Source organism: Danio rerio, chromosome 4, assembly GCF_049306965.1.
Source record: "Danio rerio strain Tuebingen ecotype United States chromosome 4, GRCz12tu, whole genome shotgun sequence".
NCBI classification, from domain to species: domain Eukaryota; kingdom Metazoa; phylum Chordata; class Actinopteri; order Cypriniformes; family Danionidae; genus Danio; species Danio rerio.
In genome coordinates, this window is record NC_133179.1 from 49130254 (window position 1) to 49152773 (window position 22520).

General features: G+C 47.9%; 1 protein-coding gene, 1 long non-coding RNA gene, 9 other non-coding genes and 1 pseudogene across 12 annotated transcripts; 1 reads left to right on the forward strand and 11 right to left on the reverse strand.

Moving 5' to 3' along the window:
* Positions 1-63: 63 nt before the first annotated feature.
* On the reverse strand, positions 64-227 carry LOC137494407 (U1 spliceosomal RNA). The gene has a single exon (XR_011014366.2). It is a non-coding gene; the product is annotated as a U1 spliceosomal RNA (small nuclear RNA).
* A 1141-nt stretch (positions 228-1368) lies between these two features.
* Positions 1369-1532, reverse strand: LOC137494414 (U1 spliceosomal RNA). The gene has a single exon (XR_011014373.2). It is a non-coding gene; the product is annotated as a U1 spliceosomal RNA (small nuclear RNA).
* A 1141-nt stretch (positions 1533-2673) lies between these two features.
* LOC137494212 (U1 spliceosomal RNA) lies at positions 2674-2837 on the reverse strand. The gene has a single exon (XR_011014172.2). It is a non-coding gene; the product is annotated as a U1 spliceosomal RNA (small nuclear RNA).
* Positions 2838-3978: 1141 nt separating this feature from the next.
* On the reverse strand, positions 3979-4142 carry LOC137494388 (U1 spliceosomal RNA). Its single transcript, XR_011014348.2, has one exon. It is a non-coding gene; the product is annotated as a U1 spliceosomal RNA (small nuclear RNA).
* Positions 4143-5283: 1141 nt separating this feature from the next.
* LOC137494412 (U1 spliceosomal RNA) lies at positions 5284-5447 on the reverse strand. The gene has a single exon (XR_011014371.2). It is a non-coding gene; the product is annotated as a U1 spliceosomal RNA (small nuclear RNA).
* A 1141-nt stretch (positions 5448-6588) lies between these two features.
* Positions 6589-6752, reverse strand: LOC137494260 (U1 spliceosomal RNA). Its single transcript, XR_011014220.1, has one exon. It is a non-coding gene; the product is annotated as a U1 spliceosomal RNA (small nuclear RNA).
* Positions 6753-7893: 1141 nt separating this feature from the next.
* Positions 7894-8057, reverse strand: LOC137494410 (U1 spliceosomal RNA). The gene has a single exon (XR_011014369.2). It is a non-coding gene; the product is annotated as a U1 spliceosomal RNA (small nuclear RNA).
* Positions 8058-9198: 1141 nt separating this feature from the next.
* On the reverse strand, positions 9199-9362 carry LOC137494406 (U1 spliceosomal RNA). Its single transcript, XR_011014365.2, has one exon. It is a non-coding gene; the product is annotated as a U1 spliceosomal RNA (small nuclear RNA).
* Positions 9363-10503: 1141 nt separating this feature from the next.
* Positions 10504-10652, reverse strand: LOC137494506 (U1 spliceosomal RNA; annotated as a pseudogene).
* Positions 10653-10801: 149 nt separating this feature from the next.
* Positions 10802-19790, forward strand: LOC137491175 (uncharacterized). Of its 2 annotated transcripts, XM_068220240.2 has the most exons (14): positions 10802-10829; positions 11045-11108; positions 11311-11374; positions 12232-12405; positions 12485-12620; positions 12689-13052; positions 13148-13274; positions 13446-13502; positions 14537-14616; positions 14759-15280; positions 15388-15944; positions 16047-16216; positions 16575-16741; positions 17237-19790. In XM_068220240.2, exons 4-14 carry the CDS (start codon positions 12243-12245, stop codon positions 19658-19660), a joined length of 4767 nt encoding a protein of 1588 aa, XP_068076341.2. In that variant the 5' UTR covers positions 10802-10829; positions 11045-11108; positions 11311-11374; positions 12232-12242; the 3' UTR covers positions 19661-19790. The 2 variants fall into 2 exon arrangements, with proteins under 2 accessions (XP_068076341.2, XP_073803350.1); XM_073947249.1 differs by lacking the exon at positions 10802-10829 and having other exon boundaries at positions 11026-11108.
* Positions 13314-20943, reverse strand: LOC137490901 (uncharacterized). Its single transcript, XR_011010939.2, has 7 exons — positions 20723-20943; positions 17036-17106; positions 16011-16201; positions 15385-15829; positions 14890-15297; positions 14749-14844; positions 13314-13490 (listed from the first exon to the last, which is right to left on the reverse strand). It is a non-coding gene; the product is annotated as an uncharacterized lncRNA (long non-coding RNA).
* A 563-nt stretch (positions 20944-21506) lies between these two features.
* Positions 21507-21663, reverse strand: LOC137494486 (U1 spliceosomal RNA). The gene has a single exon (XR_011014443.2). It is a non-coding gene; the product is annotated as a U1 spliceosomal RNA (small nuclear RNA).
* Between the last annotated feature and the right edge of the window lie 857 nt (positions 21664-22520).

Below are 22520 nucleotides of genomic sequence, written 5' to 3' on the forward strand. Positions count from 1 at the left end.
GGGAAGCGACGCTCCAGCCGGGTCCGACGCTACCGCCGGCACTCTGTCTTGAACCACTGTGCTCAGGGGAGAGCGCGAACGCAGTCCCCCACTACCAGAAATTATGCAGTCGAGATTCCCACATTTGGGGAATTCGCAGGGGTCAGCGTGGCCGGAGTGCAATGGCCAAGCCTCGCCCTGGGTGAACCACCTTCTTGATCATGGTATCTCCCCTGCCAGGTAAGTATGAGTTGCCGGGCGGCGCAAATGGCAGCTGCCGTTTTCTATCGGCCGTACTCCAGGGCGGTGATGCCCAGCCACCGAGCGTGGGGAATGGGCCAGCAACCCCTGTCTCCTGACGGCGCTGTACTTGCAGCAGACGTGCCTGTGCTTGCAAACCACTCGCTAGTAACTGTGGCAACGCATGAAGGGTTTGAGCTTCCTCCAGATGCTTGCTTCGTGTTTTGTCATCAGTTGGGGCTGCCAACACATGGATTCCACTGGACGCACTCGATCTGGGGATAACAGACCCTCTATGGGGGGAGGGGATCCTCCTGTTCTTTCTTGCTTTTCCTCCATCTGTTTTCTTTCGCTACAGATGCCGTTTTTCTCTGCTTAGTTTCTGATTTGGTCTATTTGGACATGTCGACCTCCGGCTTTGCTGCGGTTCGGACCGCCTTTGCCTAGAGCTCCGTGCTTTGCACTCTCGCCTTGTATATTTCGTGTCCTGTTTTCTTACGTCAGCCTATCAGCACAGTGCTCAAACGACATAGCTTGAAGAACACGACGGGATCTACAAACGTTCCGCAAAAGAACTTCACTGACGAAAGCGGAAGCGCTAACGGAACAACCTCCCGCTGCAGGCACCTTACATTCCTGAGACGGGAAACCACCGACGGCTGGCTGCGAAATTGCCTCTGGTTCAGATTGGTTTAGAACCGTCCCTCTGCCCAAAACGCCACAGACGTCTGCAAAAGATTGCAGTTCTTGAAACAAAGTTACCTCTGATCCGAGCAGAAGCGTTCGCTTACTTAACGGCTGATAAAATGATGACCTTTCACACGGTCTGCATTCGTTCCGTCAGTAACAGCGGCAGGCCGGCAAATAAAATCCTGACGTTCCACAGGGCACACTCGCTTGGCGGACAAAAGCCACCGGGGGCTCCCTTTGCGTGTTCCTTCACCTGGTCAAACCGCTTTGAGGGGGGACCTTTCGAGTAGTTTTCGGCGTCTGAACAGACTCTTCTAGCGACGGGTGGGCAGGCCTTCCACAGGCGCGCGCAGCTCTACTGGAGCGAAAGAGGCTTGGCAAAGGGCGAGGAAGAGAGGGAAGCGACGCTCCAGCCGGGTCCGACGCTACCGCCGGCACTCTGTCTTGAACCACTGTGCTCAGGGGAGAGCGCGAACGCAGTCCCCCACTACCAGAAATTATGCAGTCGAGATTCCCACATTTGGGGAATTCGCAGGGGTCAGCGTGGCCGGAGTGCAATGGCCAAGCCTCGCCCTGGGTGAACCACCTTCTTGATCATGGTATCTCCCCTGCCAGGTAAGTATGAGTTGCCGGGCGGCGCAAATGGCAGCTGCCGTTTTCTATCGGCCGTACTCCAGGGCGGTGATGCCCAGCCACCGAGCGTGGGGAATGGGCCAGCAACCCCTGTCTCCTGACGGCGCTGTACTTGCAGCAGACGTGCCTGTGCTTGCAAACCACTCGCTAGTAACTGTGGCAACGCATGAAGGGTTTGAGCTTCCTCCAGATGCTTGCTTCGTGTTTTGTCATCAGTTGGGGCTGCCAACACATGGATTCCACTGGACGCACTCGATCTGGGGATAACAGACCCTCTATGGGGGGAGGGGATCCTCCTGTTCTTTCTTGCTTTTCCTCCATCTGTTTTCTTTCGCTACAGATGCCGTTTTTCTCTGCTTAGTTTCTGATTTGGTCTATTTGGACATGTCGACCTCCGGCTTTGCTGCGGTTCGGACCGCCTTTGCCTAGAGCTCCGTGCTTTGCACTCTCGCCTTGTATATTTCGTGTCCTGTTTTCTTACGTCAGCCTATCAGCACAGTGCTCAAACGACATAGCTTGAAGAACACGACGGGATCTACAAACGTTCCGCAAAAGAACTTCACTGACGAAAGCGGAAGCGCTAACGGAACAACCTCCCGCTGCAGGCACCTTACATTCCTGAGACGGGAAACCACCGACGGCTGGCTGCGAAATTGCCTCTGGTTCAGATTGGTTTAGAACCGTCCCTCTGCCCAAAACGCCACAGACGTCTGCAAAAGATTGCAGTTCTTGAAACAAAGTTACCTCTGATCCGAGCAGAAGCGTTCGCTTACTTAACGGCTGATAAAATGATGACCTTTCACACGGTCTGCATTCGTTCCGTCAGTAACAGCGGCAGGCCGGCAAATAAAATCCTGACGTTCCACAGGGCACACTCGCTTGGCGGACAAAAGCCACCGGGGGCTCCCTTTGCGTGTTCCTTCACCTGGTCAAACCGCTTTGAGGGGGGACCTTTCGAGTAGTTTTCGGCGTCTGAACAGACTCTTCTAGCGACGGGTGGGCAGGCCTTCCACAGGCGCGCGCAGCTCTACTGGAGCGAAAGAGGCTTGGCAAAGGGCGAGGAAGAGAGGGAAGCGACGCTCCAGCCGGGTCCGACGCTACCGCCGGCACTCTGTCTTGAACCACTGTGCTCAGGGGAGAGCGCGAACGCAGTCCCCCACTACCAGAAATTATGCAGTCGAGATTCCCACATTTGGGGAATTCGCAGGGGTCAGCGTGGCCGGAGTGCAATGGCCAAGCCTCGCCCTGGGTGAACCACCTTCTTGATCATGGTATCTCCCCTGCCAGGTAAGTATGAGTTGCCGGGCGGCGCAAATGGCAGCTGCCGTTTTCTATCGGCCGTACTCCAGGGCGGTGATGCCCAGCCACCGAGCGTGGGGAATGGGCCAGCAACCCCTGTCTCCTGACGGCGCTGTACTTGCAGCAGACGTGCCTGTGCTTGCAAACCACTCGCTAGTAACTGTGGCAACGCATGAAGGGTTTGAGCTTCCTCCAGATGCTTGCTTCGTGTTTTGTCATCAGTTGGGGCTGCCAACACATGGATTCCACTGGACGCACTCGATCTGGGGATAACAGACCCTCTATGGGGGGAGGGGATCCTCCTGTTCTTTCTTGCTTTTCCTCCATCTGTTTTCTTTCGCTACAGATGCCGTTTTTCTCTGCTTAGTTTCTGATTTGGTCTATTTGGACATGTCGACCTCCGGCTTTGCTGCGGTTCGGACCGCCTTTGCCTAGAGCTCCGTGCTTTGCACTCTCGCCTTGTATATTTCGTGTCCTGTTTTCTTACGTCAGCCTATCAGCACAGTGCTCAAACGACATAGCTTGAAGAACACGACGGGATCTACAAACGTTCCGCAAAAGAACTTCACTGACGAAAGCGGAAGCGCTAACGGAACAACCTCCCGCTGCAGGCACCTTACATTCCTGAGACGGGAAACCACCGACGGCTGGCTGCGAAATTGCCTCTGGTTCAGATTGGTTTAGAACCGTCCCTCTGCCCAAAACGCCACAGACGTCTGCAAAAGATTGCAGTTCTTGAAACAAAGTTACCTCTGATCCGAGCAGAAGCGTTCGCTTACTTAACGGCTGATAAAATGATGACCTTTCACACGGTCTGCATTCGTTCCGTCAGTAACAGCGGCAGGCCGGCAAATAAAATCCTGACGTTCCACAGGGCACACTCGCTTGGCGGACAAAAGCCACCGGGGGCTCCCTTTGCGTGTTCCTTCACCTGGTCAAACCGCTTTGAGGGGGGACCTTTCGAGTAGTTTTCGGCGTCTGAACAGACTCTTCTAGCGACGGGTGGGCAGGCCTTCCACAGGCGCGCGCAGCTCTACTGGAGCGAAAGAGGCTTGGCAAAGGGCGAGGAAGAGAGGGAAGCGACGCTCCAGCCGGGTCCGACGCTACCGCCGGCACTCTGTCTTGAACCACTGTGCTCAGGGGAGAGCGCGAACGCAGTCCCCCACTACCAGAAATTATGCAGTCGAGATTCCCACATTTGGGGAATTCGCAGGGGTCAGCGTGGCCGGAGTGCAATGGCCAAGCCTCGCCCTGGGTGAACCACCTTCTTGATCATGGTATCTCCCCTGCCAGGTAAGTATGAGTTGCCGGGCGGCGCAAATGGCAGCTGCCGTTTTCTATCGGCCGTACTCCAGGGCGGTGATGCCCAGCCACCGAGCGTGGGGAATGGGCCAGCAACCCCTGTCTCCTGACGGCGCTGTACTTGCAGCAGACGTGCCTGTGCTTGCAAACCACTCGCTAGTAACTGTGGCAACGCATGAAGGGTTTGAGCTTCCTCCAGATGCTTGCTTCGTGTTTTGTCATCAGTTGGGGCTGCCAACACATGGATTCCACTGGACGCACTCGATCTGGGGATAACAGACCCTCTATGGGGGGAGGGGATCCTCCTGTTCTTTCTTGCTTTTCCTCCATCTGTTTTCTTTCGCTACAGATGCCGTTTTTCTCTGCTTAGTTTCTGATTTGGTCTATTTGGACATGTCGACCTCCGGCTTTGCTGCGGTTCGGACCGCCTTTGCCTAGAGCTCCGTGCTTTGCACTCTCGCCTTGTATATTTCGTGTCCTGTTTTCTTACGTCAGCCTATCAGCACAGTGCTCAAACGACATAGCTTGAAGAACACGACGGGATCTACAAACGTTCCGCAAAAGAACTTCACTGACGAAAGCGGAAGCGCTAACGGAACAACCTCCCGCTGCAGGCACCTTACATTCCTGAGACGGGAAACCACCGACGGCTGGCTGCGAAATTGCCTCTGGTTCAGATTGGTTTAGAACCGTCCCTCTGCCCAAAACGCCACAGACGTCTGCAAAAGATTGCAGTTCTTGAAACAAAGTTACCTCTGATCCGAGCAGAAGCGTTCGCTTACTTAACGGCTGATAAAATGATGACCTTTCACACGGTCTGCATTCGTTCCGTCAGTAACAGCGGCAGGCCGGCAAATAAAATCCTGACGTTCCACAGGGCACACTCGCTTGGCGGACAAAAGCCACCGGGGGCTCCCTTTGCGTGTTCCTTCACCTGGTCAAACCGCTTTGAGGGGGGACCTTTCGAGTAGTTTTCGGCGTCTGAACAGACTCTTCTAGCGACGGGTGGGCAGGCCTTCCACAGGCGCGCGCAGCTCTACTGGAGCGAAAGAGGCTTGGCAAAGGGCGAGGAAGAGAGGGAAGCGACGCTCCAGCCGGGTCCGACGCTACCGCCGGCACTCTGTCTTGAACCACTGTGCTCAGGGGAGAGCGCGAACGCAGTCCCCCACTACCAGAAATTATGCAGTCGAGATTCCCACATTTGGGGAATTCGCAGGGGTCAGCGTGGCCGGAGTGCAATGGCCAAGCCTCGCCCTAGGTGAACCACCTTCTTGATCATGGTATCTCCCCTGCCAGGTAAGTATGAGTTGCCGGGCGGCGCAAATGGCAGCTGCCGTTTTCTATCGGCCGTACTCCAGGGCGGTGATGCCCAGCCACCGAGCGTGGGGAATGGGCCAGCAACCCCTGTCTCCTGACGGCGCTGTACTTGCAGCAGACGTGCCTGTGCTTGCAAACCACTCGCTAGTAACTGTGGCAACGCATGAAGGGTTTGAGCTTCCTCCAGATGCTTGCTTCGTGTTTTGTCATCAGTTGGGGCTGCCAACACATGGATTCCACTGGACGCACTCGATCTGGGGATAACAGACCCTCTATGGGGGGAGGGGATCCTCCTGTTCTTTCTTGCTTTTCCTCCATCTGTTTTCTTTCGCTACAGATGCCGTTTTTCTCTGCTTAGTTTCTGATTTGGTCTATTTGGACATGTCGACCTCCGGCTTTGCTGCGGTTCGGACCGCCTTTGCCTAGAGCTCCGTGCTTTGCACTCTCGCCTTGTATATTTCGTGTCCTGTTTTCTTACGTCAGCCTATCAGCACAGTGCTCAAACGACATAGCTTGAAGAACACGACGGGATCTACAAACGTTCCGCAAAAGAACTTCACTGACGAAAGCGGAAGCGCTAACGGAACAACCTCCCGCTGCAGGCACCTTACATTCCTGAGACGGGAAACCACCGACGGCTGGCTGCGAAATTGCCTCTGGTTCAGATTGGTTTAGAACCGTCCCTCTGCCCAAAACGCCACAGACGTCTGCAAAAGATTGCAGTTCTTGAAACAAAGTTACCTCTGATCCGAGCAGAAGCGTTCGCTTACTTAACGGCTGATAAAATGATGACCTTTCACACGGTCTGCATTCGTTCCGTCAGTAACAGCGGCAGGCCGGCAAATAAAATCCTGACGTTCCACAGGGCACACTCGCTTGGCGGACAAAAGCCACCGGGGGCTCCCTTTGCGTGTTCCTTCACCTGGTCAAACCGCTTTGAGGGGGGACCTTTCGAGTAGTTTTCGGCGTCTGAACAGACTCTTCTAGCGACGGGTGGGCAGGCCTTCCACAGGCGCGCGCAGCTCTACTGGAGCGAAAGAGGCTTGGCAAAGGGCGAGGAAGAGAGGGAAGCGACGCTCCAGCCGGGTCCGACGCTACCGCCGGCACTCTGTCTTGAACCACTGTGCTCAGGGGAGAGCGCGAACGCAGTCCCCCACTACCAGAAATTATGCAGTCGAGATTCCCACATTTGGGGAATTCGCAGGGGTCAGCGTGGCCGGAGTGCAATGGCCAAGCCTCGCCCTGGGTGAACCACCTTCTTGATCATGGTATCTCCCCTGCCAGGTAAGTATGAGTTGCCGGGCGGCGCAAATGGCAGCTGCCGTTTTCTATCGGCCGTACTCCAGGGCGGTGATGCCCAGCCACCGAGCGTGGGGAATGGGCCAGCAACCCCTGTCTCCTGACGGCGCTGTACTTGCAGCAGACGTGCCTGTGCTTGCAAACCACTCGCTAGTAACTGTGGCAACGCATGAAGGGTTTGAGCTTCCTCCAGATGCTTGCTTCGTGTTTTGTCATCAGTTGGGGCTGCCAACACATGGATTCCACTGGACGCACTCGATCTGGGGATAACAGACCCTCTATGGGGGGAGGGGATCCTCCTGTTCTTTCTTGCTTTTCCTCCATCTGTTTTCTTTCGCTACAGATGCCGTTTTTCTCTGCTTAGTTTCTGATTTGGTCTATTTGGACATGTCGACCTCCGGCTTTGCTGCGGTTCGGACCGCCTTTGCCTAGAGCTCCGTGCTTTGCACTCTCGCCTTGTATATTTCGTGTCCTGTTTTCTTACGTCAGCCTATCAGCACAGTGCTCAAACGACATAGCTTGAAGAACACGACGGGATCTACAAACGTTCCGCAAAAGAACTTCACTGACGAAAGCGGAAGCGCTAACGGAACAACCTCCCGCTGCAGGCACCTTACATTCCTGAGACGGGAAACCACCGACGGCTGGCTGCGAAATTGCCTCTGGTTCAGATTGGTTTAGAACCGTCCCTCTGCCCAAAACGCCACAGACGTCTGCAAAAGATTGCAGTTCTTGAAACAAAGTTACCTCTGATCCGAGCAGAAGCGTTCGCTTACTTAACGGCTGATAAAATGATGACCTTTCACACGGTCTGCATTCGTTCCGTCAGTAACAGCGGCAGGCCGGCAAATAAAATCCTGACGTTCCACAGGGCACACTCGCTTGGCGGACAAAAGCCACCGGGGGCTCCCTTTGCGTGTTCCTTCACCTGGTCAAACCGCTTTGAGGGGGGACCTTTCGAGTAGTTTTCGGCGTCTGAACAGACTCTTCTAGCGACGGGTGGGCAGGCCTTCCACAGGCGCGCGCAGCTCTACTGGAGCGAAAGAGGCTTGGCAAAGGGCGAGGAAGAGAGGGAAGCGACGCTCCAGCCGGGTCCGACGCTACCGCCGGCACTCTGTCTTGAACCACTGTGCTCAGGGGAGAGCGCGAACGCAGTCCCCCACTACCAGAAATTATGCAGTCGAGATTCCCACATTTGGGGAATTCGCAGGGGTCAGCGTGGCCGGAGTGCAATGGCCAAGCCTCGCCCTGGGTGAACCACCTTCTTGATCATGGTATCTCCCCTGCCAGGTAAGTATGAGTTGCCGGGCGGCGCAAATGGCAGCTGCCGTTTTCTATCGGCCGTACTCCAGGGCGGTGATGCCCAGCCACCGAGCGTGGGGAATGGGCCAGCAACCCCTGTCTCCTGACGGCGCTGTACTTGCAGCAGACGTGCCTGTGCTTGCAAACCACTCGCTAGTAACTGTGGCAACGCATGAAGGGTTTGAGCTTCCTCCAGATGCTTGCTTCGTGTTTTGTCATCAGTTGGGGCTGCCAACACATGGATTCCACTGGACGCACTCGATCTGGGGATAACAGACCCTCTATGGGGGGAGGGGATCCTCCTGTTCTTTCTTGCTTTTCCTCCATCTGTTTTCTTTCGCTACAGATGCCGTTTTTCTCTGCTTAGTTTCTGATTTGGTCTATTTGGACATGTCGACCTCCGGCTTTGCTGCGGTTCGGACCGCCTTTGCCTAGAGCTCCGTGCTTTGCACTCTCGCCTTGTATATTTCGTGTCCTGTTTTCTTACGTCAGCCTATCAGCACAGTGCTCAAACGACATAGCTTGAAGAACACGACGGGATCTACAAACGTTCCGCAAAAGAACTTCACTGACGAAAGCGGAAGCGCTAACGGAACAACCTCCCGCTGCAGGCACCTTACATTCCTGAGACGGGAAACCACCGACGGCTGGCTGCGAAATTGCCTCTGGTTCAGATTGGTTTAGAACCGTCCCTCTGCCCAAAACGCCACAGACGTCTGCAAAAGATTGCAGTTCTTGAAACAAAGTTACCTCTGATCCGAGCAGAAGCGTTCGCTTACTTAACGGCTGATAAAATGATGACCTTTCACACGGTCTGCATTCGTTCCGTCAGTAACAGCGGCAGGCCGGCAAATAAAATCCTGACGTTCCACAGGGCACACTCGCTTGGCGGACAAAAGCCACCGGGGGCTCCCTTTGCGTGTTCCTTCACCTGGTCAAACCGCTTTGAGGGGGGACCTTTCGAGTAGTTTTCGGCGTCTGAACAGACTCTTCTAGCGACGGGTGGGCAGGCCTTCCACAGGCGCGCGCAGCTCTACTGGAGCGAAAGAGGCTTGGCAAAGGGCGAGGAAGAGAGGGAAGCGACGCTCCAGCCGGGTCCGACGCTACCGCCGGCACTCTGTCTTGAACCACTGTGCTCAGGGGAGAGCGCGAACGCAGTCCCCCACTACCAGAAATTATGCAGTCGAGATTCCCACATTTGGGGAATTCGCAGGGGTCAGCGTGGCCGGAGTGCAATGGCCAAGCCTCGCCCTGGGTGAACCACCTTCTTGATCATGGTATCTCCCCTGCCAGGTAAGTATGAGTTGCCGGGCGGCGCAAATGGCAGCTGCCGTTTTCTATCGGCCGTACTCCAGGGCGGTGATGCCCAGCCACCGAGCGTGGGGAATGGGCCAGCAACCCCTGTCTCCTGACGGCGCTGTACTTGCAGCAGACGTGCCTGTGCTTGCAAACCACTCGCTAGTAACTGTGGCAACGCATGAAGGGTTTGAGCTTCCTCCAGATGCTTGCTTCGTGTTTTGTCATCAGTTGGGGCTGCCAACACATGGATTCCACTGGACGCACTCGATCTGGGGATAACAGACCCTCTATGGGGGGAGGGGATCCTCCTGTTCTTTCTTGCTTTTCCTCCATCTGTTTTCTTTCGCTACAGATGCCGTTTTTCTCTGCTTAGTTTCTGATTTGGTCTATTTGGACATGTCGACCTCCGGCTTTGCTGCGGTTCGGACCGCCTTTGCCTAGAGCTCCGTGCTTTGCACTCTCGCCTTGTATATTTCGTGTCCTGTTTTCTTACGTCAGCCTATCAGCACAGTGCTCAAACGACATAGCTTGAAGAACACGACGGGATCTACAAACGTTCCGCAAAAGAACTTCACTGACGAAAGCGGAAGCGCTAACGGAACAACCTCCCGCTGCAGGCACCTTACATTCCTGAGACGGGAAACCACCGACGGCTGGCTGCGAAATTGCCTCTGGTTCAGATTGGTTTAGAACCGTCCCTCTGCCCAAAACGCCACAGACGTCTGCAAAAGATTGCAGTTCTTGAAACAAAGTTACCTCTGATCCGAGCAGAAGCGTTCGCTTACTTAACGGCTGATAAAATGATGACCTTTCACACGGTCTGCATTCGTTCCGTCAGTAACAGCGGCAGGCCGGCAAATAAAATCCTGACGTTCCACAGGGCACACTCGCTTGGCGGACAAAAGCCACCGGGGGCTCCCTTTGCGTGTTCCTTCACCTGGTCAAACCGCTTTGAGGGGGGACCTTTCGAGTAGTTTTCGGCGTCTGAACAGACTCTTCTAGCGACGGGTGGGCAGGCCTTCCACAGGCGCGCGCAGCTCTACTGGAGCGAAAGAGGCTTGGCAAAGGGCGAGGAAGAGAGGGAAGCGACGCTCCAGCCGGGTCCGACGCTACCGCCGGCACTCTGTCTTGAACCACTGTGCTCAGGGGAGAGCGCGAACGCAGTCCCCCACTACCAGAAATTATGCAGTCGAGATTCCCACATTTGGGGAGTTCGCAGACATCTGCCCACTGAACGTGCAATGTAAACTGTAGACTGTAGACTCTTGTCCAATGAAAAGCCGCGATTGTCTACAGTTTGATTAGACCCTGGGCCAATCGGAGGGCTGCATTGTCTAAAGTTTCAAATCACGGCCAATCAGCGCTGAGGATTTTCTAAAGTTTCTCTCACTCTGGACGCTCACAATTTATTGGGTCAGAGAGTTCATCTGCTGTCGAGATAAAATCATATGCTGAAGTGATTTCGTGTGGTAAGTTATTTTTATACTGTTATATTGATGCACAGTATGTTTTGGTCAAGGCACGTTTGAAATATCTCACTCTTTGTGCAGTATTCGTGAGGCTGCGCCTTCAAAAAGTACACCTGTCATAGAGATTTTGTGTGATAAGTTATTTTTATACTGTTATATTGATGCACAGTATGTTTTGGTCACATCACGTTTGAAATATTTCACTCTTTGTGCAGCATTTTGTCTGTGTTCGTGAGGCTGCGCCGTCATAAAGTACACCTGTTGTAGTGATTTATAGTGGTAGGTTATTTTTATCCTGTTCTGATAAACAGTATGTTTTGCTCACATCACGTTTGATATATTTTACTGTGTGTGCAGTATTTTGTCTGTGTGTGTGACGCTGCGCCGTCAGACGTTCACCCATTACAGAGATTTTGTGTGGTAAGCTATTTTTATATTGCTAAGATCACATCACGTTTGAAATCTCTCACTCTTTGTGAAGTGTTTGGTCTGTGCTGGTGACGCTGTGCCGTCAGAAAGTTCACCTTTCCAAGATATTTCGTGTGGTAAGTTGTTTTTATACTGTGATATTATTTAAATGAATATTTGGCTGCACAAAACCTGAAAAAGTTTAGCTTTTGTATTATTTTCGACGATCGCGTCGGTTTGATAGCTCAGTATACACAGATGTTTCATTACAATATAGAAACAAACATGCTGATAAATAAATATCCCTTTATATGTAGCAATATATGTTACCATGGCGATTGTTATCATTAGTTGTAACTATGAGAAGTGAAGAACATCTTAAGATCTTAACTGGGACAAAACATATGCCCAATACCTGTATTTGTTATCATAAGAATATAGTAAAATCGTTATTGCCATAGACTGAATAATATATCACTGATTCTCAAGGCCTGGGACAAAAACATATTCAGCAATTACTGCTATAAGCTTTAAAATGAAAATGTGCATACATTAAATATGATTTGTTATGTTATTTCAAGTATTATATGTGTAAATGATATCATATTAATGAGAGTATGTATTTAACATGCTTAGAATGTATTTTACCTTACCTTATATCAGCCATATGGAGGTTGATATTAATAGCTGCCCCTTAAAAAACACAAAATACAACTGTAAGCATTTGAAAAAAAATGTATAACAGAGCAATTGATATGATAATTCATGTTTTCATTGCCACTGTCAAATGCATCATCTCTGTAAGCATTGTTAACCCTTGTCAGATAATTTATTTTGATGATATTTCATTTATTTGTTAATTATCAAACATGTAAAAATGAAAAAAAAAAAGACTTAACACACAAAATGTTTTTTTAATACTTTATCATGAGCTCAGAGCTAAGACCATATTCCCTCTCTATATTTGTGATGTTTATAAGAATACTTCTTACAGGTGAATTAGACATGGATCCACTGTTGCCCACCCTGAGCATCGTTGACACCAGTGTGCCACAGGACAGACAACAGTGCTTTCTTAAAGCATCGAAGGACGCCAAGACCCTGGCCTCTCGCAACAGGTGCTTCGAGCGGAACACTAGCCAGGACAAAAAAACTGCTTGTGAGGAAGGTAATATCTGATTTATGCGTTTCTGTCATATGCGTACACTGCAGACTGTTATTTGCATTAATGTTATTTTATGTCTTAGCTAAAAAAAGATGCCAGCACATTACTTGTGCGCCATCTGAGGTCCAGTATCTCGGCCAGCTCATTCTAAACTTTGGCAAGTACAATGGACAAAGTTTTAAATGGCTGGTGGAGAATGACGTTGGCTACATTAAATAGTAAGTATGTTGCTATACATTTGTATAAGCTGTTTTTACACAAATTAATTATCTTTTTGAAATTTCAGTGTGCTGGATCTACACATCAAGGAGCGTCGCCATCAAGGAAGAAAAGAGGGCCCAGGTGAGTATATAAAGGACCTTCTGTTACAGTATGTGCAACTGTTTCCACAGGTTTCCTGCCACCTCGAGGTCAATGTCGACAGTGCCATCTACGGTCAGGGCCGCTTCAGATCCTTCACGTTCCTGGAGATGTGGCAGTGGTACAGCCTGCACAAGACCCTGCAGGCGGATCCACAAGCTGGTAGTGCCCAAGAAAAGAAGATGGCACAGGAGGCGTTCTGCTCTGTGCGGCAGTGGCTGACGATGAAGGAGGAGGACATCAGCGTCAAGACACTGAAGCGGTTCCGGCAGTACATTCTCAACAAAGAGGTAGGTTTTATTTATTTCTTTTAAATGTGACTTTATTAAAAAAATATATATCATGCTGGCAACATTTCATGCAAACTACAACCTGTAACTCACAGAAACCCCTAGAAGACAGGCCTCTTCCTGCAGCGGCCGCCAGCTCCAGCTCGTCGGGATCTAGAGGTGATGGTGGATGGGCGGATGATGCGCTACTGGTGGAAGCCCTCAGTGCTTTCGAAGCACAAGGTGTATATCCCTTTTATTATTGTCTTTAATTGTTCATGTACCATAGCATAAATCTTTTATTAATAAATAAATCAATGACACACAATATCAAAACACTGTGCTGATGAGATTGTCTTCTTGCTGCTTTGACACTGACTTTTGCCCATCTTGTGTTTTTTTTTCCTCCTTTAGCAGTTGAGGACAAAGGTGGTCTGCCGAAGAAACCACTCAGCTTCCCTGAAAGACAAGGTATATCACATAATGAATGTCACTTATTAACATTTATTCATACTGTTGTAGCATGAACTACAGCTGAGGGCGCTCCTGTGAAATATTTATTTAAGGTAATGGAGCAAGGACATGTTCACTGTACTTAGGATAGTATATTATCTTCTGAAGAAAGTTTTATTCGTTTTATTATTTATGTTTTTCTATTGGCTACAGAACAAACAGTGTTAAGCTAGTTAAGCCTTTACTTTCTCACGCTGAATATGGTAACACTTCAGTATAATAGTCCTTTAGTTAATCAATTTACTAACACTAAGTGTCGCCAATCTTGTGCAGCATTTATTAATTACAGTTCAACATTAATGCATTATTAAAATCCAAAGTTGTGCTTGTTGCACAGTGCATTATTGAACTAACGTTATTTAACTTAAATAACATCATTAACAAAGATAAATTAATACTGTAATTAATGTATTAAATTTCTTGTTCATGTTAGTAAATGCATTAACTAATATTAACTAATGAACTATTACTCTAAAGTGTTACCTTAAAGGGTGACACTTTACAATAAGTTTGTATTAGTTAATGTCAAAGCATTTACTACCATAAACAAGCAATGAACAATACACTTAATACAGTATTTGTTCGTGTTACAGTCATCCATGCCAACTCACAGTCCATCAACTAAGCATTAAATATTATTTTAATAAAGCATTAGTACATGTTGAACTATGATTAAAAATGTTGTACAAGCATTGTTCATAATTAGTACATGTTAGTAAATACATTATCTAATGAAACCTTATTGTAAAGTATGACCCAATATTATATACTGTCATCATGGTAAAGATAAATTATAAGAAATTAAGTTATTAGAACTATTATGTTTAGAAATGTGCCTGAACAAGTCCTCTCTCCATTACACATAAATTGTGAAAAATAAACTCAAATTTAACAGGGGGGCTTATAATTCCGGCTTCAACTGTGTGCATTAATAAATAAAATTCATCACACTAAGACACTGTCTTCTGATAATCACAACTGTGCTCATTTAGGAGCCGGGGAAGCAAAGAGAAGAAAACGTTCCTGTGAAGATCTGTCACAGAAGCCACACTCAGACTCTCCACTGTCTGCTGTAAGTTTATCATTTGTACATCACAATTAGGTGGTGTATATACTCCTGAATACAGTTTTGTGAGCATAGATGGGGAGGCCGTGCAAAAAGTATGAATATGTCAATGAAAAAGGTTTTACCTCTTATACTTACTTTGTTGAAGGCTCCTGCGTCGACTTCTTTATTGGAGGCTCCTGCATCAGCCTCATCAGTTCCTGGCCAGTCTTCTTCATCGGCTCCTGCATCAGCCTCGTCATTTCCTGCCTCTGCTTCTTCATCGGCTCCTGTATCAGCCTCGTCAGTTCCTGCCTTGGCTTCTTCATCGGCTCCTGCATCAGCCTCGTCATTTCCTGCCTCTGCTTCTTCATCGGCTCCTGCATCAGCCTCGTCAGTTCCTGCCTTGGCTTCTTCATCGGCTCCTGCATCAGCCTCGTCAGTTCCTGCCTTGGCTTCTTCTTCGGCTCCTGCATCAGCCTCGTCAGTTCCTGCCTTGGCTTCTTCTTCGGCTCCTGCATCAGCCTCGTCAGTTCCTGCCTCGGCTTCTTCATCGGCTCCTGCATCAGCCTCGTCAGTTCCTGCCTCGGCTTCTTCATCGGCTCCTGCATCAGCTTCTGTGTCAGCTTCTGACGTTCAAACTAGAAGGTCATCTGGTGGGTCAACACACAGTGACCCAGCACATTCTGAGGTAACTGTCAAAGAACTCTGTGGTTGTGAAGATAAGAAAAATTAATACTTTAATACTAAAACTTTAATTGATTTTAACAGTTTTGTCTCGGTTATTCTAATTACCAGGTGTTATTTGAGGGTTGGCACAAGATGTGGGAGTCTGGTCTTCATGGGCTGCCCAGTGCAGACATACTGTGGCTTAAGGAGGATGCTGAAAGGGGACTCTTTCAGAGGGCCATGTCTTATAAAGACAAACATGGAAACAGAAAGTGGAGGAAAGTCCTGAAGGATGACCGGATGTGGTTTCACCCTCCAGAATTTCCTGGAGTGGTGGAAGGAAAAGTCCCCTCAGCAGACTCCTTTTTTCACAGCTCCGTTTTTTTCTGGAGACCAGTCGGTGTGTGGCGTTACAGTCTTCGGTGCCCAAGGTCTGACTGCCCAGCACGCACCAATCAGAAGGCTTTTCTCTACCGTTGTGGGTATTCATCCACGGTAAGACAGATCTGCCACATGTCTGGCTGGTACTCCATGCTGACTGAGGTCCTGGCATGCAACGCCTGTAGAAAGGCTGCAAAGGAGTCGGAAGAGCATACTATTGGTCGTTTCCTGTCATGGGATCAGTGCATCCTTAATCAGCTCAGTCCAGCTCACAGAGCGGTGTTTCCTGCTGTCTTGACGCTACGGTGAGTCTCTAGCAGAATACAAATCATTGTAAAATTATTCAGAGTCTAATAAAAGTTAAGACTCACCATCATCTAATGATTGTGTTGCTCCTATGATTCTAGGCGTGGCGTGGACAAGCAGGTGATCCGCCTGATGAGGGATCGCACTGAGGGAAACACCATGGTGAAAGTTTGGAGACAGGTGCAGGAGAGCCACTGCGAGGACTATCTGCAGAGAAAGGACTTGTACACCACTCTTCTCAGCCAGTACAACAAACCTGGGAAGATCACTCGTAAGTCAGAGTTAATTGTTTTCTTTAAGGGATAGTTCACCCAGAAATGAGTAGTTTTAAACCTTTATGAGTTTCTCTCTTTTGTTAAACACAAAAGAAGATATTCTGAGGAAAGCCGAAATCCTGTAACCATTGACTTCCATTGTAAAAAAAACAAACAAATACTATGGAAGTCAATGGTTACAGGTTTCTGACATTTTTCTAAATAACTTGTTTAGTGTTTAAAAGAAACCCATAATGGTTTACAATCATTAAAAGGATCAGCAAATGATGAAAGAATTATTATTTTTAAATTCCTATCCTTTTGAGCATTTATTCAAAGATTAAGCAGCAAAGTGTCTGTTTTCTCTGCTTTTAGGGAGTTTGTGCCAGCAGTTCCAGCGACCACCAGCACGGAGAGAGCCGCCATCTGCCAGACTGATGAGAAAGGCGTTCCTTATCTCAGAGGCAGATAACATCGAGGACTACCGTACTCAGATTATGTCCACATTTGGGCAAGTCCTGAAGTACGACTCCACCAAGAAGGTAAATTTAACACAATGGAAAAAAAGTCAGTTTGTAAACGTATTGCTAAACCTTTTTACTGTTATTCTTTCAGGAAATCCTTTATCAGAGAGATTTTATCCTTAAAATATTATTGTCCACTTTTGCATCATGGGACATTTTAATCATTAATTATTAATGACAATTGATAAGTAAAGTATTAATAATTGTTTAATAATACATAATTATCAATAAATTAATATCTAATATGGGTTACTAGTGCTTTAAAATCCTGTTTGTCACCATCACCCGCACCAGATTATTAATCATACTTACCTACGTCTTTGTGTGTCGTTTTCTTCACTTCAGGTTTCCTCTTGCATGCTCTGCATCCGAAATCTAATGAGCTGCAATGCAAAAACACATTATTAATTCATTTCTGAATATTAGTGACTATTACTTTCTTGGTCTGGTGCAGAAAAAAAAAATACAAAATACAAAAATGTTTAAATCTGTTTGTGTTGTATTTGTTATCAGATCTGCAAGAAACTCTCTGGCGATGGAAAAGGCACTGCAGAGTGGTGTACCAATGTGGCCAACGAGCAGGGGCAGATCCTCATATCTGTTCTCACCTGTGAGGAGTCATTGGAGAAGATGAGGCCGATGGCTGAAGGCCTCATGGAGAGGTACAGGAGAGCTGACGAGGCACCGCCCGAACTCATGTATGTGGATCGTGGCTGCTGTCGCGTCCACGCTGTGTCCTCGGTTGAGCAGCTCTTCAGTGACTGGACGGACAGGGGCATGCTGGTACGGCTGGACATCTTTCATTGGATCCATCGATTCGATGCAGCCCTACGGACAGATCATCATCCAAAGTATGCCCTGTTCAAGTCTGCCCTCTCTGCTGCCGTCTTTGCCTACAACAAAGACGACATGGCTCTTCTGGTACAGGCGATACGTGCCGGTCACCCAACCAACTATGCCTCCCTGACTGACAGCCAGATCATCGAGCTGCGTGTCAGTAAATATGACCTCAGCCATTACGTCAGGAGGATCACAGTTGGTGCACAGGAAACATGTGCGCGCGTGCAGTGCGCCATTGATCTCCTGAAGGGAGCCGCAGGGATGGATGAGAACCAGGTGCATCTGTTTAAGGACTCTGCAGCCATCGACCACGTCTGGGAGAACCAGCAGAAGCACCTTGAATGCATCCAGGATCCACCAGGGAGGAACATGTACACCATCACCAAGTATGTGACCCGTTACGGTGTTCGTCTTGCGCGGTACAGTACGGTGAGAGGAAGCAACAGTCTGGAGGGCTTTCATTCCTTTCTGCCTGACATGATCCCGGGACCCCACTGTGCTGCTGTCCCGTTTCAAGTCTATCTGCTGGCTGGCATCGCACGCTGGAACTCTAACAGGGAGTCAGCCAGCGTCCAAGGGCGGAAAGGGAGGAAACATATGGTGTACATGTCTCCTCTGGTCCATCGCCTAAACCAAAGGTGCCAGGAGCTATTTGGGGAGGTGGAGGAGGCAAACTACAGGCCTCCGGTTCCTGCTGGTGATGAGCGCATTGGTCTGGAGTACCTGTTTTCCCAGTCCTCAGAGCCCTTCAGTGCTCCTGATCATTACGCTCAGACTAGAGAGACACTTCAGGCAGATGAGGATGAGGACGAAGATGTTCCGGCTGGGGTGGCAGAGGAAGAGGAAGAGCTGCAGGAGGAAGATGATGATGTGGGCTACTCCTCAGACCGCGAGAGGGACAGCCTGACTCCTCTGAGGAACCGTCTGTGCCTCACCGATCAGGCAGTGGCTGCTGAATTTGACCCCTGTGTGGAGGACGTGTGCGGTCCCAATCATCTGCCTGGGTACCAGCACGTAGAGGATCTGTGTAAAGTCCTTGTTGAGATCGCCCTGGAGGAAGGAAAACTTGCCCTAAATGAGTCGACCAGGCAAAAGGTCATCAGCGCCTGGAACAAGCTTGACCTCCATGACCGCAGCATCCAACAATTCGACAGCCTCTACTCTGCACGCTGGGGCAATGCTCTGTTTGGCCGCACCAGTGGAGATCCGACTGAGGCGTCCCTGGTGCAGAAGCTCAAGTTCAGCAAGCGGTACTCAGCCGCACACTTGGTGGACTCCAGAAAGAACCGGCTGATGTACTGCCTGGTCAAACAGCTGTGGCTTCATCCTGGTGTTGGAGGAAAAGCTAAAGGGTCACCGCTGAAACAGCAGATCACTAAACTGTACCAGCGTGTGCAGCAGAGAGTGACGGTGGACGATGATCAGCTCAGCAAACTTGGGATTCCCATCCTGAAAATAAATTCAAAGTGCGTGAGCGAGTTCATCAGGAGGCAGGAGGCACTGTCAGCCACAAACGTCACCGACCAGGGTCTGTCTGTCCTCCGTCGTCACCAGAGCGTCTCCAGCACCAGCCAGCCCCCCGCTGAGGAGCTTCCAGAGGAAAGACCCCATACCAGCCGGCCTGCAGTGCAGTATCCCATCACCACTTCTCTGGCCGGCACCCGAAAGTTGAAGCAAAGGCTCCCGCAAATCTTACCTGTCCCTCCCTCTGCTCTTGCTCAACCAGTTCCTGCGCCGGCCCATTCGATGCCCGCAGGACTCCGGCACACACACACTCCGCTGACTGCACCTCCCGCTGTTTCCTTGCCGCAGGCATCCACTCCGCTACTGTTGCCCTCAAGATCAACAGTCTACAAGAGGAAAAAGGCAGAACTCAGTGGCTCTGGACATCCAACCTCAGTGAAGGTTTACATCTGTGCTCTGTGTGGCCAACCAACTCAAGGCCACAAGAAATACAGAAAGAAGAGCTACTGTGAGAGCTCCAAAGCCTCCACGTCCACAAACCTTGCTGGGCAGACGTTTGACTGTTTTGAAGACTTTAAAAGGGCTGTGGACGTTCTCTTGGGCTCTCAGTCTCAGGCCTCCGAGTCTGTCTAACTGGACCTCTATCCATGTTGCGGTTCATAGTTCTTGACTTGTAACAGTATTATTGTTGCAAAAATGGATATGTTATAATAACAGTTGATTTTTTAAAAGTTTACAGGTTTTTACGGTTTGCACTAATTTGTTGACTGTATTTTACACTTATTGTTGCACAAATGTTCGCAATATTAACAGTTGACTGTTTCAGAGTATACATCGTTTTATACTAATTTGTAGATTGTAACTTATTGTTAATTTACAAAAGTTAAGCTTTTTTTACAGTTTGCACTAATTTGTTGATTGTTGTAGAAACAAATTTTATATTAACATTTGACTGTTTAAGTTTACAGTGTTTTACACTAATTTGTTGATTGTTGTAACACTGTTTTGTTCCAGAAATGTATGTTATATTAACAGTTTATTGTTTTACAGTTTACAGTATATCTTTAATTGTTTTCTTGTTTTTATTTATTTATTTATTTATGTATGTATTTATTTATGTTTATTAAGTATATATTATCATAATGTTATTTAAAGTACTTTAATATAATTATTTTATTTATTATTTATTTATTATAAAATTTCAGTAATAAAAAATATATAATTATGTTATTTAAAGTACTTTAATTATTACTTTGTGATAACTAATGTTGCTTTATATACTTTAATTGTTAGCTTTGTTTTTTTTTAAGAGGATTTATTTATTTTTTTATTTTTTTATATCTAAATGCTTGACCTGGCAGTATTTTTTAATGTATACAAATACATTCTTATATCTATAACTGCTATCAGTAATATTAAAACTAATGATTGTAATAGTAATGTGTTTTTTATTATGTACAAAGTATATCTATAGTATACATTTTTATGTCAGGCAGGTCTAACAATATGTTTAGAACTTTTCTTTTGCACTTTTAATAAATTTGGATAATAAAATACAATCTCGTGTTTCTTTTTGTATGTGTTGGAAGGACTTCATTGGTTTTTAAAAATTGACTAAATCTTCTGATTTTGAATTTAATTTAGAATCATTATCTAAGTCTATGACAATAATATGCAGTCCATTTTAATAGTAACCTCTGGTACAGGCGCTCTGAAAAGTCTATTGCTCCTCTGTGTTTTTCCAAGTCCAGCTCTGGAGTCGATGACAGCTTATCCTGTTGCCGTCAGATGGGATGCCAGTGGATTCATCCTTAAACCACATTCCAACATCAAGCTCCACCTGCAACACACAAATACAAAAACAGTACATTATTCAAATATCCTATGACATTACACTCTCAAAATAGAACTGTCGTAATTTGTTACAAAGTAGTTAGTTACTATAATTAAAATACTTGTCCAGTAACAAAGTAAGGGATTATTATTTATTTTATGTAATTGTATTACTGCTATTAGAAATATGATGGTATATCTGTATAATATAATAGAACAGATGCTAAATATTTCCATTTTTTGTTATACAAACATATTTAAGAATAATTCTACTAAACATTATGCATTTATAAAAAAGTTTGACCTTTAATTACTACTATTACATATGAATATTTTATTTATAGAACTGATATTACATATATTAATTTATATATTCCATTTGTTGAGGTTTATGGGGATTTTGAGTGAACCATTAAAAGTAATTTAATTTAAAAAGCAACTTAAATTTTAATAACAAACTTATTAAATGATCATTTCATGGTTCACTTTTATGCACAGTTAGGGTTGTTTGCTTTAATTTCAAAAGCACCACAGCATATGCAACATGTCCTGACAGTTACTACTATTTGTTTTGACGACATCACCAGGGGATTGTTCACTCGCAAAAGCAGTTCATTCATGGTTTGCTGAAACCCAATCAACCAATCAGGTGCTGTAATTGCCTACACTTCTAAAATGAAATTTGCACGCCGTACAGGTCGATCGCCATTCGCAGGGGTCAGCGTGGCCGGAGTGCAATGGTCAAGCCTCGCCCTGGGTGAACCACCTTCTTGATCATGGTATCTCCCCTGCCAGGTAAGTATGAGTTGCCGGGCGGCGCAAATGGCAGCCGCCGTTTTCTATCGGCCGTACTCCAGGGCGGTGATGCCCAGCCACCGAGCATGGGGAATGGGCCAGCAACCCCTGTCTCCTGACGGCGCTGTACTTGCAGCAGACGTGCCTGTGCCTGCAAACCACTCGCTAGTAACTGTGGCAACGCATGAAGAGTTTGAGCTTCCTCCAGATGCTTGCTTTGTGTATTGTCATCAGTTGGGGCTGCCAACACATGGATTCCACCGGAAGCACTCGATCTGGGCATAACAGACCCTCTATGGGGGGAGGGGAGGGGATCCTCCTGTTCTTTCTTTCTTTTCCTCCATCTGTTTTCTTTCTCTACAGATGCCGTTTTTCTCTGCTTAGTTTCTGATTTGGTCTATTTGGACATGTCGACCTCCTGCTTTGCTGCGGTTCGGACCGCCTTTGCCTAGAGCTCCGTGCTTTGCACTCTTGCCTTGTATGTTTTGTGTCCTGTTTTCTTACGTCAGCCTATCAGCACAGTGCTCAAACGACATAGCTTGAAGAAGACGACGGGATCTACAAACGTTCCGCAAAAGAACTTCACTGACGAAAGCGGAAGCGCCAACGAAACAACCTCCCGCTGCAAGCACCTTACATTCCTGGGACGGGAAACCACCGACGGCTGGCTGCGAAATTGCCTCTGGTTCAGATTGGTTTAGAACCGTCCCTCTGCCCAAAACGCCACAGACGTCTGCAAAAGATTGCAGTTCTTGAAACAAAGTTACCTCTGATCCGAGCCGAAGCGTTCGCTTACTTAATGGCAGATAAAATGATGACCTTTCACACGGTCTGCATTTGTTCCGTCAGTAACAGCGGCAGGCCG